This window comes from Drosophila willistoni (assembly GCF_018902025.1).
Source record: "Drosophila willistoni isolate 14030-0811.24 chromosome XL unlocalized genomic scaffold, UCI_dwil_1.1 Seg141, whole genome shotgun sequence".
Classification (NCBI taxonomy): Eukaryota; Metazoa; Arthropoda; class Insecta; order Diptera; family Drosophilidae; genus Drosophila; species Drosophila willistoni.
This window is the reverse complement of record NW_025814052.1, coordinates 2215186-2230498: the sequence shown is the minus strand read 5'-3', so window position 1 is coordinate 2230498 and position 15313 is coordinate 2215186. Positions and strand designations below refer to the sequence as shown.

Here is a 15313-nt window from a genome sequence, read left to right as displayed (position 1 = left end):
AAAATGGGAAACAGAAAACCAAAAAGGAAGTTGCAAAAACGGCAGCAGCTGCCATCAGCAAGAGAGACAGAGAAAGAGAGAGAGAGAGAGAGGGTGAGCCTTGAGTGAAATTTGTATGCGTTTTATATACATTATTTGTATGTACTTCTTTTTTTTTGTTGTTGTTGTTGTTGTAAATGTCCCAAATTAAGGAATGCAATCCCGAAAAACGAACACGCACACGCGCGCGCACGCACACATAAATCAATGTCCCAGTCATGTTGCATGCACCCGCGCACGTAGCGCACACACACACACACACACACACTCTCTGAGAGGAGAGATATCGATATCTTCACATCACTTCTACCTGTGAGAAAGAGGAAGATAGAGAATACTGAGAGTATCAAGACAAACGTGACACGTTCCAAGTGAAAGGAACACACAAACACACGAAAGAAACTTAAGATCTTGTTTCTCATGTCTTTGCGTGTTTCTTTTTTTTTGTAACTTTTTGGTAATGACAACGCACTTAACTTTATTTTGTAGTTCCCCCCATCCTCCTGTTCCTCCACCTCCTCCTTCCATCTTCCTTCGTTATATAAAAATGCGCAGTTGGTTATGGCCACCATAAAAAATAAAAAAAAAAAAAACTGAACCAGTCAAAAGAGAAGAAAAACACGAGCTCACCACATGACATTTACCTTGGCTCTACATAGGGGCCAAGTCAGATCGGACCAAATAACCAAGTTAAGGGCCAAATTGGTAAGGCAAAACCTTATAAATTGTGGCCAGAAATGCGGTTACCCCCGCACACACACACTGATACACATACATAACTGTAATTTGAGATTTTGCTTGATTAACTGATACAATGACTAAATGCATGAGAATGGAGAGATTCAATAGTCTTTCTTGCAGTTCTTAAAATCTACAGTTGAACTTACCTACATATAAAGAAAAAGTTCTTTCTCACAAACTTAAAAAAAGCCTCATCAACGATCAAAATAAAAGCATAGTTTCGGGGGGGGGAAGGCTAGAATAGCAAGGACTTTATTTGAGAGGAATTTGAATATGCTGTATAAAAGGTTTTGATTAACAGTTGAATACCCTCGATTCTAAGAGCCTTTTTTTGATATTACAACTAATGGAATGACTGCCACTTACCTATCAAGCAGCCCTCGTAACTCTTTTAGACATGCCGTTCAAAATGAAAAGATACTTTCATTTGTGGTATGCATTAATACCTCATGTCATGGATAATTGTGGTGTTCAATGCAATACAGAATTTTATCATTAAACCAAGGAGAGAATATCTATTCATTTAGTTACCCATTACTGAGTTACAGAATGAAGCCGAGAAAAGAGATACATACATACAATTTATGTATGTATGTATGGAGATTTTCCTTTGATCATTATGTATTCACTACACGAAAAGTCACTCGACCATGTTGCGGCTTTCTTGTAGGTCATTAATTGGGCGACTCCCAGAGAATATAATGAAAAGAAACTTTGAAAAATTGAACAAAAGCCAAAAGAAAGAAACAAAAAAAAGAAAAAGAAAATACTAACACCATTTAAATTTTTAACTTGAGGCGGAATGGTGTGAGATTGTTGGGCGTTGGTGAAGAGTGAGAAAAGGGGTGATGGGAGAGGGAGGCAGGTCAAAAAAGGCTTACCTTTCAAAATTGTTTCTTTTTTTTTGTTGTTTTCACTCTTACCAACAAAAAGAGCTTATGCATTTTGGCCACAAAGTGGTAACATATGTAGATGAAGAAAACCATTTTTGAACTCCGATTTGTGGGCGGATCACGCGATATGTAACGTCATTTTTGAGGGAGTTACGTTACATTAGAAGAAGACTGGCTTAGACAGAACGTTACGTAGAAATTACGTGAACTTTCTTTAGAACCGTTGTTTACGTAAAAATACTAAGAGGTCACAGTGCAGAGAGAGGAAGGGTTTAATCTCTTTATATTCACTCCACTTAATCTTAATAATATTCAAAAGGTCTCTCTTCCGTCAAATGGGAAAGGGTATAGATCTAAAGAACCATCCACGAGAGGGTCCAAGAAGAAACGAGCATTGTAAAGAGCAAACACACAAAAACTGAAATTCGAAACATTAAAAAAGAATCAGTTACCATCCTCCTACTCCTCATCCTCCTCCCGCAACAGCTCCAAAAAAGAAGCCCTCATGAAGAGAAAGAATAAGTCAAGTAATCAAAAACAAAAAGAAAACTCTTCAAAATTATGCTTCAACTCAGGCTTAACCATGCTCTATCAAGAACCAAAAATCAACAATTCACACACAGAGATTTGTTAGATCATTTTAATTTAAGCTTTAATTTAATTTAAATAAACTAACTATTTGCTGGCTTGGCAATTTCATCTTAAAACCCGCTCAAAGCTGCCAACTCAAACCAAATCAAAACCAACTCAAAGTCAAAGAACAAAGACACTCGACTCTCTCAGTGCCAGTCTCAATCTCTCTCTCTCTCTCTCTCTCTCTCTGTGTGTTAGTAGTGGCTGCATTTGAGAGAGACAGAGAGCATACAAATTGGAGTGAAATATCGCCAGGCACCAACAAATAGAGAGCGAGTGAGCGAGCGAACTCGAGTTTAGTTAGAAAAAAACAAAACCAAGGCTTGAGACTGAACCCAGTGGCGTAGTAACGGGGGGTTCATTTTTTATAAAATTGATTTAGCCATTAAACCAACTCAATTGCTAGAATGCTCGATTAGTACATAGTATCATTTAAACGATGGCGCAGCTGCAATGAGTGGAGAATGGAATGGTTGTGCCACTGCAGTGATGGAAAAGTATCCGTCTGCACTTTACGTCCACTGCTCTAGTCATTCTTTAAATTTGGCCCTTGGTGAAGCGTGCGCTGTTCCTCTCATCAGAAATTGTCTTGGATCGATAAAACAGGTCATTTCTTTCTTCAGACCTTCTGCAAAACGCGAAGCTATTCTCAAGGATGCTGTTCAGACTTTGGATTGTTCAACAAAAAAAGAACGATTGAAGAAATTGTGTGAAACAAGATGGACTGAAAGACTTGATGCTGTAATCTGCTTCAAAGAAATGTTTGTTCCAATTTGTTCGAGTTTGGAAAAAATTAATGAATGTGGAAACGCTGAAAGTTCCAAGAATGCTTTTAGCTATCTACATACATTGAAAAGTGGAGCATTCATTGTGTCGATGACAATAATCCACGAAATTTTTTCTCTTACACAACCTTTAACTTCTTACCTCCAAGGGAAAAGAGTTGATCTCTCTGCAGCTGTTTCGGCGGCTGATGATTTGGCTGTTTTGTTGAAAGAAATGAGGGAAAACGTTGCATCAAAGTTCAAAAAGTTCGCTGATGCTGAAAAATTAGCTGAATCAATAGGAGAAAAAATTGAAGTTCCCAGGATTGTTCAATGTCAAAAACATCGACAAAATTACCAGAACAGCTCGGCAGAAGAATATTATCGCCAATCAATATTCATACCATTCCTCGATCACTTCATATCTTCCTTATCTGACAGATTCGTCAAACACAAAAAGACATTGTCAATTATTGAAAATATCCTCCCTGAAAAATTGCTTAAAAAAGGAGTTGAAAATGGTATTGTTTCTGAAACTGTCGAAGTAATAATGGATCAATGGCCAACAGCTACTGAGGCAACTGTTTCCATAGTAATAAATGAAGTCCTATTGTGGAGACAACGTTGGATTGGGGCAGAAACTCATCCGAAGACATTCATCGACGCATTAAATCTTTGCAACGAAGGACTTTTTCCCAACGTTTCAAAATTTTTGAAGATAGGAGCAACGTTAGCTGTGACCATTGCTAGCAGCGAACGGAGCTTTTCAACTTTGAGGCGTTTAAAAAATTGGATAAGAAATTCAACTGGAGAAGATAGGCTGAACGGACTTGCTCTAATGAGTATTAACAGAGATATTGATATCACGGTGGAAGAAGTTATCGACAGATTCGCTCAAAAAAAGAGGAAAATCGATTTGTGATTTCGTATATTTATGTTTTTCAACAGTTTTTTATGCTCCAGAATTATCAATAAATTGATCAATACTTATTCAATACAATATGATTTCAACTGTTTTTTCCACAAACAATTATTTACATGTAAATATTGTTTAGTTACTTATTAAAAACGTTAGTAGTATATTGTAGTATAAACTACAATGGAAAATCGTACGTCAAATTTTATCTTGAGATGCTCATATATATCATATATATAAAATTAAATTTTTATATTCTATACAGCATTTCAATATAAAACACCCTATACATTACACATTATCTAAGTGATTTCTCATATTTAGAATTTTGTTCAATATCTTTGATCCTAAAACAGGTTAACCCCCCCCCCCCCCAAAAAAAATTTTCTGGCTACGCCACTGACTGAACCTGAGCACTTTTTACACCACTTTCTGCCTCTGCCTCTGTCACTGTCTCTGTCTCTGGGGTATCTGAGTATCTGAGTTTGAGTCTGACTAAAACGAAACAAAATTTAAGCGACAGTGAGCAGCGTCTCCACGCCGTCGAACAACGGCGCTCGAACTCGAAAATAATTCAACTTCTGTGCGTTTCGCATTTGTATTTCAAAAAAAAAAAAAAAGATATATATTTTTCTGTTTGGATTATAGTTTTTTGGTTTTTTTTTTTTTTTTGTTTTTCGTACGTTATTTCTTGTGACAGATAGAGAGATACAATCATCAGCTGCTGCTGCCGCTGCTGCTCTTACCGCTGTTGCTGCTGCTGCTGTAGCTGTGGCTGTAGGCTGCGGTTGATGTTACTGTAAATTCTAAGTTTATTTGAATTTGTTTGGCTGCAGCGACTGCAACGGCGCGCGCGCTTACAAACCCCCGCACACACACACATACACAATAAACTCGACAACAACAACAACAACAATAACAAAAGAGACAAAAAGAACGTAAAGCGGCATACATATATTTATTTCTATTAGTTTTTTTTTATTTTTGGTTTGATTTTTTTTTTGAGCTGTGTGTTGCAGCAACTTAAAAATTTAAGAACCTGTTCTAGCAGAGCTTACAGCCTCTTGGACTGTGTCCCGGTCTCTGTGTGTGTGTGTGTCGGTGTGACGGAGTGTGGGTGTCTGTGTGTTTGAGTGTTTGCATGTGCCTATGCAAATTCATCAACAACAACAACAACAACGACGAAGACGCCGCACTGCAGCACCACCTGGCAGCTGATTTTTCGGCAAAACAACAACAACAACAACAATAAGGCGCTCATCCCTCATCATCAAGAAGCAGCAGAAGAAGAAACAGGAAGAAGAAGAAGTGCAGGAGCAGCTAACGGATTTCACGTAAGTCAATCAAAAACAACAAAAAAAGCAACACCTGATCAAAGAATGAGAATATAACTCGAGTGCTAGAGAGACAGAGAGAGAGAGAGAGAGAGAGAGATCTCGAGCATCATAGTGAGAGCTGTGAATATTTTTGTGTCATTTTAATCTGTCAAATTAAAAGATTCAATATGATTTGCTTTTATGTTTATAACCTTGAGATTAAATTTGATTAGCTACAACTGGTAAATGAATACGATAAAACTCTAGAAAATTGAAATTCCAAATTGCTGTCAATTGCTTTTGCAACTAAAATTAACAACAAGACAAAGATTGAGATCACATTTTAACTTTCAATCCGATGTAATACAGAAACGACGACAAAAAATTCAAAAAAAAAAGGATCTTCCATCTTTTTTACCTTTTAGTAAATCAAATCAAATTAGATTCAAGAATAAGTATCATAGATATATGAGATTTATCCATAGATTACCACATGGTGCCATGGCAACTCTAGAGGATTGTATATCTGTCTATCTAATTAGCATCTCTCTCTGTTTCGCTCTCTATCTATCTCTCTCTGTCTGTCTCTTCAAATGTCGGCATTCCTATGCTTTCTCTTAAGGTTTTTTCTTTGAGGGGCTGGGGTAAAGAAGGTTTCTATTACAAGAGAATACTTTTTGGTTACCTTTTTCTTTCTCTCTCACATTTTCATTTTGCTTGTCGGTCTATAAAAATCAAATAATTTATGAAACCCTTTTGCATCTGATAAACTTCTTCTTCTTAAACTTCTTCTGATAATCTTCTGTCTACTTGTCATTCTTCTCTGGAGGTTTTTCCCATTTTCTTGCCACACAATTCCATATTATGGATGTCTGATCGTATTTGTTTATTAACAAATTTCATATTTCTGACTTTAAATAAACTCATTGGACTAGGCGAAGAACTATTTATTTTACTATTTTCTATCTTCAACCTTGTATCGTTTTATGTTTTCCATTTAATAGTTTTCTAATTGCAATCCATTTTGTACTTTTCTAGTCTTATGATTTTTTATGCATTTTTTCTGAACATTAATTTTTTTTCCCATATTTTTCATGATCTCTCAAGATTTCATCATCACATTTTTAATCCTCGCCCCCCACACTCCCTCCTCTCCGCCCCATAAACTTTTTGTTTTTGAAGTCTTTCCGTTTTAGAAACTTGAGCTTTTGATTATCTTCAGAAGTTACCGCTTTTGGGGAGATCTCGCCCCATTGTAGGTGACGGAGGTGGAACCCCCTTTGTCTTTTTCCCATCCATCAATTTTTTGCCCTCAAAACGGAAATGGTCAATTTAAACAAGACGCATTGTTCGAAAGAATCGGGGTAGAAGGAGAGACATAGAGAAAAAGGTTTATGTTTAAAAAAAAAAGTTTATAGAACTTCAATTACCGTATCCCAAGAACATTGTCTACACATCAAAATGGAAAACAAGGTATTCAAAGAAAGATGAATAAATACAGAGAGGAAGACAGAGAGACAGCGGATACATGTAAAGAGAGAAAAATCTCATAGCTACAAACATAGTTAGAATAGTTAGTAGTATGACTATCTTTTTGTCTCTCTCTCTCTCTATCTCTCTCTCTCTCTCTCTCTCTCTCTCTCTCTCTCTCTCTCTCTCTCTCTTTTAACAAGAACCGATTACACACTCACACACACACACACTCGAACAGACAATGCAAGGGCAATTTCCGCTTGAAAGTGCAGCTGCTTAACAACCAAAAAATATATAAAAAAAAAAAACAAAAAAAAAACCAACTAACAAAACCACAAAGTACTCCAGAACTTAAACCAGACCGAGACCGTAATTAAGTAAATTTGGTTGTTCTTATACCATGCACCCAAGAGGGTGAAAGGGTATATTAAAGTTCATATATGTAACAGGCAAGAGGAACTATTTTCACTTCCATAAGGATCAGCGTAAACACTCGAGTCCATTTGGCTATGTACGCCTGTCTGTCCGCCTATATATGTAAACATCTAGATCTGGAAGACTATAAGACCTAGAGTCATCAAATTTGTTATTCAGACTCCTACAATATGTAAGATGATCGAGATGGTTTTATATTTTTGACACGCCCCTTTACGCTCCCACTCAATTTCATTAAAAACCGTTTGAAAATGATCCAAATTAAAGGTATAAGCGTTTTACCATTGAAAAAAATTCGCCATTAGATGCGCTAACTCGTACTCGTATGTAAGAGTGAGCGAGATAGTCTAAATTTGGTCTTAAGAATTCAAATATAATTGTTTGATATACCAAAGTCGAAGTAACGACTAAACTACTTCATGATTTTTGTTCCATGCTTACTTCTGACGTCATAAAAGTATTGAAACATTTGTGTTCTCGAAAGATTTATGTTAAGGTTAAAGCTCAAATTGCCAATGGCCAATTTTAATGCACTATTTTGTCCCGCTCACGTAAATGGCATTAACACGAACAAAAAATAAGTGACATTTGTTTGTCAAACAAACAATCTAAAACAAAATATATGAAAATGCATAGCAATTGCAATTTACACAACAACAAAATTACTTTTGATACTCTATATAGATATGGGGTATATAAGTGATTGATATGTACATACTTTGTTAGGCTAGGCAAAACACTTCAACCTCGATCCGAATTGTTTCTCTCCCTCATTAATGAAAGCATTTTTGGTTTAGGGTATCTGTTCAAGTCGGTCAAAGCAAATCGGTTTTCGGTTTCATGTTCCCTGTTCCATGGCCTTGGCAATGAAAAAATTTGCAAGCATTTTATGGCGCAATTGTGCCCAAGTTCAGTGGGCGGTATACGAGAAGGGTTGAAGGGGGGCGGGAAGACGCTTTTTGGTATAGCAGAATGAAGTGGCAGCCATTGTTGTTGGTGTTGCTGTTGTTGTCAGTGGCCAACGAAGCGTGGGGCAAGATGACAAGACAGAGGAGCAAGTGGCAAGTGGCAGGGGTGGAGACGGGGTGGAAGGTTGGCAATTGCATAAACTACGCATTAACTCAATGTCCTTTTTGTTTACTACTGTTTGGCCTTATTACGCCTTTTAATTTAAAATTATTGAAATGTAGATCCAAATAGCTCATACTGACTGTACTTTTTGATTATCGATAACAAAATAGTTATCGAATGTGAAATAATTTCAGAGATATTTACTCATAGAGTTGATTTAAATAGACTACAAACTACTTTTTGTAGTGAGTTTGATGCAGATAGAGATTAATTAAAACTATCATTAGAACTCGAAATATGAAAATTCTAGATAGTAGAAAAGCTACAAACGCTCTAAATTCGATATCGAAATATTTTCTAACCTCGAATGAAATAATTTTCAAAACGTTGAGGTAAAGAAATCATCTAAATTGCACTTGAAAGACTAGTAAACTAATTTTCCACTACAAAATTTCGTACATTTTTTTTTGAATATCGTAATACTTTCGAATATCGTAAGTGGTTTGAGTGTCGTATAAAATGTCTAGAAAACTAAGCAACTAAGAAAACTAAACCAACATTCTACAATAGACTAATACAGTTGACTCTCGTTAATTCAAACCTGCGATAATTCGAACCTCTCTGTAATTCGAAGTTATCACGAGTCCCCTACAAAATCTCTTGATATTTCAAATTTTGTCCATACATTTTTATACACTTGGTAATTGGAACGAAAAAATCATTGCTATATCGCGGTAATTCGAAATCATATGGTCAAACCCTCGATAATTCGGAGAGCTGTAACACCCCAAACGATTCTCAACTGCTTTAAAAAATCGGGGTTTGAAAAAGAAGATCAGGACAATTCTCAAATAATTATGGATATTGAAGAACCAACTATTGTACCAGTAGTTGACTTCAGCGGTGTGAGTTTTTCTGAGTATGTTGAAGTGGATGAAGATGTTGCTGTCTCAGGATCACTAACCGATGGCAAAATTTGATCTCTGACCGATACAAATGAAACGAGCAACGATGAAGGCAAAGACGACATATCAAAACCTTTGGAAGAAGTATCAGTTAAATTAGCAAGAGCCTCATTTGAGAATTTACAAAGCTTTTGCCTACAAAACGAAACTGATGAAACAGCATATCAGGCACTTTTTGTACTTAAAAAAATTATTGATAAGTCTGAGCACCAGCAATGTACCCCAAAACAAACACTTATTAATAAGTTCTTTTCAAAGATTAATTAATTGACATTGTAAATATGTAAAACATTAGCAGTTAAATAAAAACTTGATAATTCGAAGTTTCATTTACTTTCTCTCAAAAATTCGAACCATTTAATATTTTGAAGTCTCGATAATTCGAAATATTTTAAAATTCCCTTGAATTTCGAATTAACGAGAGTCGACTGTATTCGAATATCGTAAGAAAAGAACGCCCTTAAGTGGCGCTAGAGTCAACCAAAACAAACACCCAACCCAACCCACCCCAATCATTAGTAATTGCAATCGAGTGCATTGCACTCCAAGACCCCAAAGATCAGAGACACGAAGACGACGACAACTGGAACAACAATTTCAGCTCGATTTCTTTTCGTGGCTCATACCAAGTGGAGAAAAGCTTCAGTTTGATATTTAAATGGCGCATCAATTCTCTCCTGCATGACTCTCTCTGTATGTGTGTATGTGTGTGTGTGTGTGTGTGGCTTTAATTGAAATTGAAACTGTCTGCAGATTCTATTAGTTGATGTTGATTTATGAGGCAAAGAAAAAAAAAAACGTGGAAACGAATCTACTATTTGAACGGAAAAATTGAACTTTGTACACATTTTTACACACATTCTTCGGTAAACTTCAATTGAGGGCAAAACGACTGACATTCGATAAGTTTTTCTTCTAATTTTCAATCACCGAAATGTACATATTGGTACCTGAACCCTGAGAGGCAATTACCGATACGATATGAAGTATGTCGTCCACTTAACTAGCATTTTATTTGCCATTTGTCTCTCTCTCTCTCTATTTTTAAACTTTATCTTATTGTTGTTTGTTGTCTATTTCCAGTTGATATGCATCGGCGGCTGCGTTGTGTCATTGGGAACAGGAATAAGAACAAGAAGAAATTAAAAGAATACGCCACGTATTGAATTTGAATATATCACACACTACTGCCCGGAATTGAAGCATCCGCTGCAAAACGCAACACGTGAGATACGTGAAAGAAGAGAAGAGATAAGCTCTCTATATACATATATATACATATATATACAGATATTTTTTGTGACGATCGTAATTAAGTAGTGTGCCAACAAGATGTATAAGCTATTGGGTAGCCTGAAGAGCTACCTTAAGTGGCAGGACATTCAAACGGATAATGCCGTCTTTCGTTTGCATAATTCATTCACCACGGTCCTTTTGCTGACATGCAGTCTAATCATAACTGCCACACAGTATGTGGGCCAACCGATTAGTTGCATTGTCAGCGGTGTGCCACCGCATGTGGTGAATACCTTTTGCTGGATTCATAGTACATTTACCATGCCGGATGCATTCCGTCGACAGGTGAGTTTAAACCAAATAACCAAAAAAAAAAAAACACTTTGAAACCCCAAAGAAGGGACAAATGATAAATCCCAGCATCTTGAGTATTTCCGTAACTTCCTCTCTGTCGCTCTCTCTCTCTCTCTCTCTAACTATCTGTCTCTGTCTGCATAATAGAGACGATCAAGACTCTATACCGCATGTCAGTCAGAGTCAGTTGGTAGGTAGGTAGTTATGCTGGGCACGTCCGGCCCTTTTTTTCCTTCGTTTTCTTCTCATTTTTTTTTTTTTTTTGTCTTCTGCCTCTCAGATGCGTAATTTATGCTCAAGGGCCATAAAGCAATTATAAACTGGGCGTTGTCTCTGTCCATGCACCGATTTAACTACATATATATATATATATATATATACATTGCGAAATGAAGTTTCGACAACATAAAATTGAATTCCCCGCGGGGAGTGAGCCAAACTCAGCAGTTTATAGGGGGGGAGAGGGGTATACGATATGTGTTGTTTACCTCCTCCACTACCCTTCACCCCTTCTTCATCTTCTTCTTCTTCTTCATCAATCATGTCTCACATTTCAGATGAGGGCAAACCAAACAGGACAGACCACAAAGAAAAATATAAACCGAATCAAACAAAACATTATAATAAACAATAGTTTATTTTTTTATTGTTTTTTGTTGTTTTTTTTTTTTGCTGAATTCTCTGAAAAGTTTTGCTTTCTTTTCAAAATTGGAATGGGGGAGAGAGGAACACAATACAAACATTAAGATTATTAGTTATTGATCCACAGAAAAAAACAAAAAAAACGTTCAATCAATCAATTTGAATCAATAAAGTGTGAGCTAATAGATTGAACGATTACTGATACTAAACTTTATTAAAAAACTATCAAAATTTGTAATCAGAAACTTGCTGAAATCTTAAAAATAACTTTAACAAGATTTTCAAATCGAAATTTTGATTTTTCTTGAATGAAAGTTTGGATATTTGTATTCTACTAGTGAATGTCATTAGGATAATCATCGAAGTCAAACTAATTGCTGCTAAAGACTGTACATTTTCTTTTGTTAGTCACTGTAGTAGCTTCACTTAAGCTAAAATTCAAATTCAACCATCAATCTAAGCAAATAGTTAAAATTTATAGTCAGATAATCACTTTAAACTTAAAATACAATAAATAAAACGAGTTATAGTTCATTTATGTTGATCAAAAATTTGAAATTTATGTTTGGAAAATCAATTAAATCTTTAAATTTGAATTTGCAGAGTGATTGTTTGTTGTTAAAAACTTAAGTATGAAGATCTAGGTAGCCAAAAAATTTAATTTCAATCCTAAACTTAAATAAAAATCTGGTTAGATTAAGACCTATTTGATTGCAATTTATTAAGGTCGAGGTCAATCTTCCAAACGAAGATTATTTCAAAGGCAACACAAAAAGATGAAGAGTAAACATTCGAAATTTGTATTTCAAAAACTTGTTCACCTTTCAAATTTGTAAAATGAAAGTATTTCATAAGCAAAAATTCGAAAACTAAGCACTTCAGTCATCGAATTCGAACTTCTAGAGTGACTCTTTGGTGGTAGTGACTGTACTTGAAAGCAATCTAAAATATTCGAATAACTAAAGGTGATCAGCATAAGCTAAACGTCACATCATTTGAATCTGAAGTGATCGTTGGATTTGTTCGACATGAAAATTAATTCATTATTATTTTTATTGACTAATTTTGCAGGTTGGACGCGAAGTGGCTCATCCCGGTGTGGCCAATGATTTTGATGACGAAGATGCCAAGAAATATTATACCTACTATCAATGGGTTTGCTTTGTGCTCTTCTTTCAGGTAAGTGTCGGCGGAGACAAGAGAACAACTTGGTGGAAATTCAAACACAATTTGGGTGGGAGAAAGCGATATAGAGAGAATATTTCACTGGGAATCCGCTCCAATTAAGCTTAATTGAATGATGCGTAGATCTTCATTTTTGGAATTTTGGTTTGGTGTGGGGGGGATATAGACACCGATATATGTACATATGTATGTATGTATATCTCTGTATATGTTTGTATGGTTATGGGTCAATGTATTTTACTCAATCAAGCATGATTGTGGTGTGTTGCGCCACTGAATCGGACGGGGGCAAGCCGTAAACAAACCCACAACTTGTGAAATACCAAATATTATTAATTATATGCTAAAAGCCAACAACAAATACGTCACACAAGTGTCAATAGTTATAAACAATTGTTGCGGCACAGGGAGCATTCTGTAACTAACTAAGTAATCAATTGACAAGGCAGCACATCGAGATCTTCAGACAACTTTTCTTCGTTTCGAAATCTTCTGAAACATAAACGAAATACGTGCAAATGTCAATAGTTGTTTTATTTAAAACTAATCGAGAATATTTTGCAATTATCGTCCTTTTGGCTTTCGATTATCGTCGTTAAGAACTTAACTTTCAAATTTATTCCGATAAGTTTTTCAAATATAACTCAATTTTTTTGCCAACTATAAGCAAAAAAAATGATAAACAAAAAATGATTCGTTCTCAAACGTTTTCGAACTTGCTCTTGTCAATTTCGAATACAATGTCAAACGTTTTCCGTTTTCGAAGTTAAGTTCGAAACATTTTTATTCGCCTATTGTATCAGTTTTTAGAGTTGCCAAGCTTTATAATGTTTTAGGTATAAATTTCTTTTCTAAGTAGAAATCCCAACAATTATCCGACTAGTTCGACTTATTCGGAGGAATTTTCGACTCGAATTCAAAAGCGGAGAACAGGTCTCAAATCTGAATCCGACAGGATTATATGGAATCGAAAACTCGACTAGGCCTTATTCTCTTTGTAAAGCTCTGATATTTATAAGGCCATGAAATTTACATTCTAATCATATTTTTTCTCTTGTTCTTGTTCTTATCTAGGCCATGGCCTGTTATACACCGAAATTTTTATGGAACAAATTTGAGGGAGGACTTATGCGTATGATTGTTATGGGACTGAATATAACAATTTGCACACGCGAAGAAAAGGAAGCGAAACGCGATGCCCTACTTGATTATTTGATCAAGCATGTTAAGGTATAACAACTGTCTCTTAATGGTTATGTAACAATCTATAGATATTAATAATGTTTGTTTTGAATGCAGCGTCATAAACTATATGCCATACGCTATTGGGCATGCGAGGTGTTATGCTTTGTGAACATTATCGTACAAATGTATTTGATGAATCGTTTCTTTGATGGCGAATTCTTGTCGTATGGTACGAATATCATGAAATTATCGGATGTGCCGCAAGAGCAGCGTGTCGATCCCATGGTATATGTCTTTCCACGTGTCACCAAATGCATATTCCATAAATATGGTGCATCTGGTTCGCTCCAGAAGCACGATTCCCTGTGCATTCTCCCCTTGAACATTGTCAACGAGAAGACCTATGTGTTTATATGGTTCTGGTATTGGATATTGCTTGTTTTACTCATCGGCTTGATGGTATTCCGGTAAGTAATGAAGAGTGATTAGCGATCTATACCAACATTTCTTGTAATTTTTTTGTTGTATTTTTTTCTAGTGCCTGCATCATTTTCATGCCCAAGTTCAGACCTCGCCTATTGAATGCCCGCAATCGCATGATTTCGATTGATATTTGTCGCACTCTGTCACGACGATTAGATATTGGCGATTGGTGGCTTATCTATATGCTTGGACGTAACTTGGATCCGGCCATTTACAAAGATGTGATGGGTGAATTTGTCAAACAGCTGGAGCCCTCCAAATTTGATCGGACCAAGTAGAAAGTAAAAAACATAAAAAAGACAACAAACAAAAAAAAAAAACAAGCTGTATTTCCATCTAAACGAATGGCAGCAGCTACCCTTCCGATGTCTCCCCCCAATTCTTCATATATTATTTAGCGAAAATCATGACAATTCTCTACATCTCCCCTCAGCCCTTTTGCTACCGCCCCGCCCACTCCTTAACCCACAACAATTTCCATCACTTGAAATTTTAATATTTCATTTTTAATTTTTAATCAATGATCACAACTCGAATCGCTTGGCAGAATATAATATATATATATATACAATTATTTTTTTTTTCACTACAAAATGAAAAAAATCATATGGTTTTTTTTTAATTTTTTCTTAATTTTATAAAATGTAATTTAATTTCGTAGTTTATATTTTATCATATATAAACAAACAAACAAAAAAAAAAGGAAAAAAAAGAAAGAAAAATAAACAAAAAATCAACTTTTTTTTTATGAAATTAAGCTGAACCTATAATGATGATGAAAATGTGCAAAGCTTCGTACATACAAATATTATAAACAAAACAAACAAATATTGCTTTTGAGTCTTTCATACAAATATAATACAAATATCAATAAAAAAAAAAAAAAAAAAAGACAACAACAACAACTAGAAAATGGTTATATTAATTAAAAAACTATATAACCATTTAACAGCTGAAAATGCTCTATGTTAAGTTTATTGTG

General features: G+C 35.5%; 1 protein-coding gene across 2 annotated transcripts; it reads left to right on the top strand.

Annotated features, from left to right (window-relative positions):
* The first annotated feature begins 4977 nt into the window (after nucleotides 1-4977).
* On the top strand, nucleotides 4978-15033 carry LOC6648280 (innexin inx1). 2 transcript variants are annotated; one of them, XM_047011127.1, is made up of 7 exons: nucleotides 4978-5320; nucleotides 10330-10471; nucleotides 10537-10827; nucleotides 12550-12657; nucleotides 13738-13893; nucleotides 13963-14315; nucleotides 14387-15033. In XM_047011127.1, the coding sequence occupies exons 3-7, from the start codon at nucleotides 10579-10581 to the stop codon at nucleotides 14607-14609; spliced, it is 1089 nt and encodes a 362-aa protein (XP_046867083.1). In that variant the 5' UTR covers nucleotides 4978-5320; nucleotides 10330-10471; nucleotides 10537-10578; the 3' UTR covers nucleotides 14610-15033. The 2 variants fall into 2 exon arrangements, with proteins under 2 accessions (XP_046867083.1, XP_002071140.1); XM_002071104.4 differs by having other exon boundaries at nucleotides 10330-10827.
* Nucleotides 15034-15313: the final 280 nt, after the last annotated feature.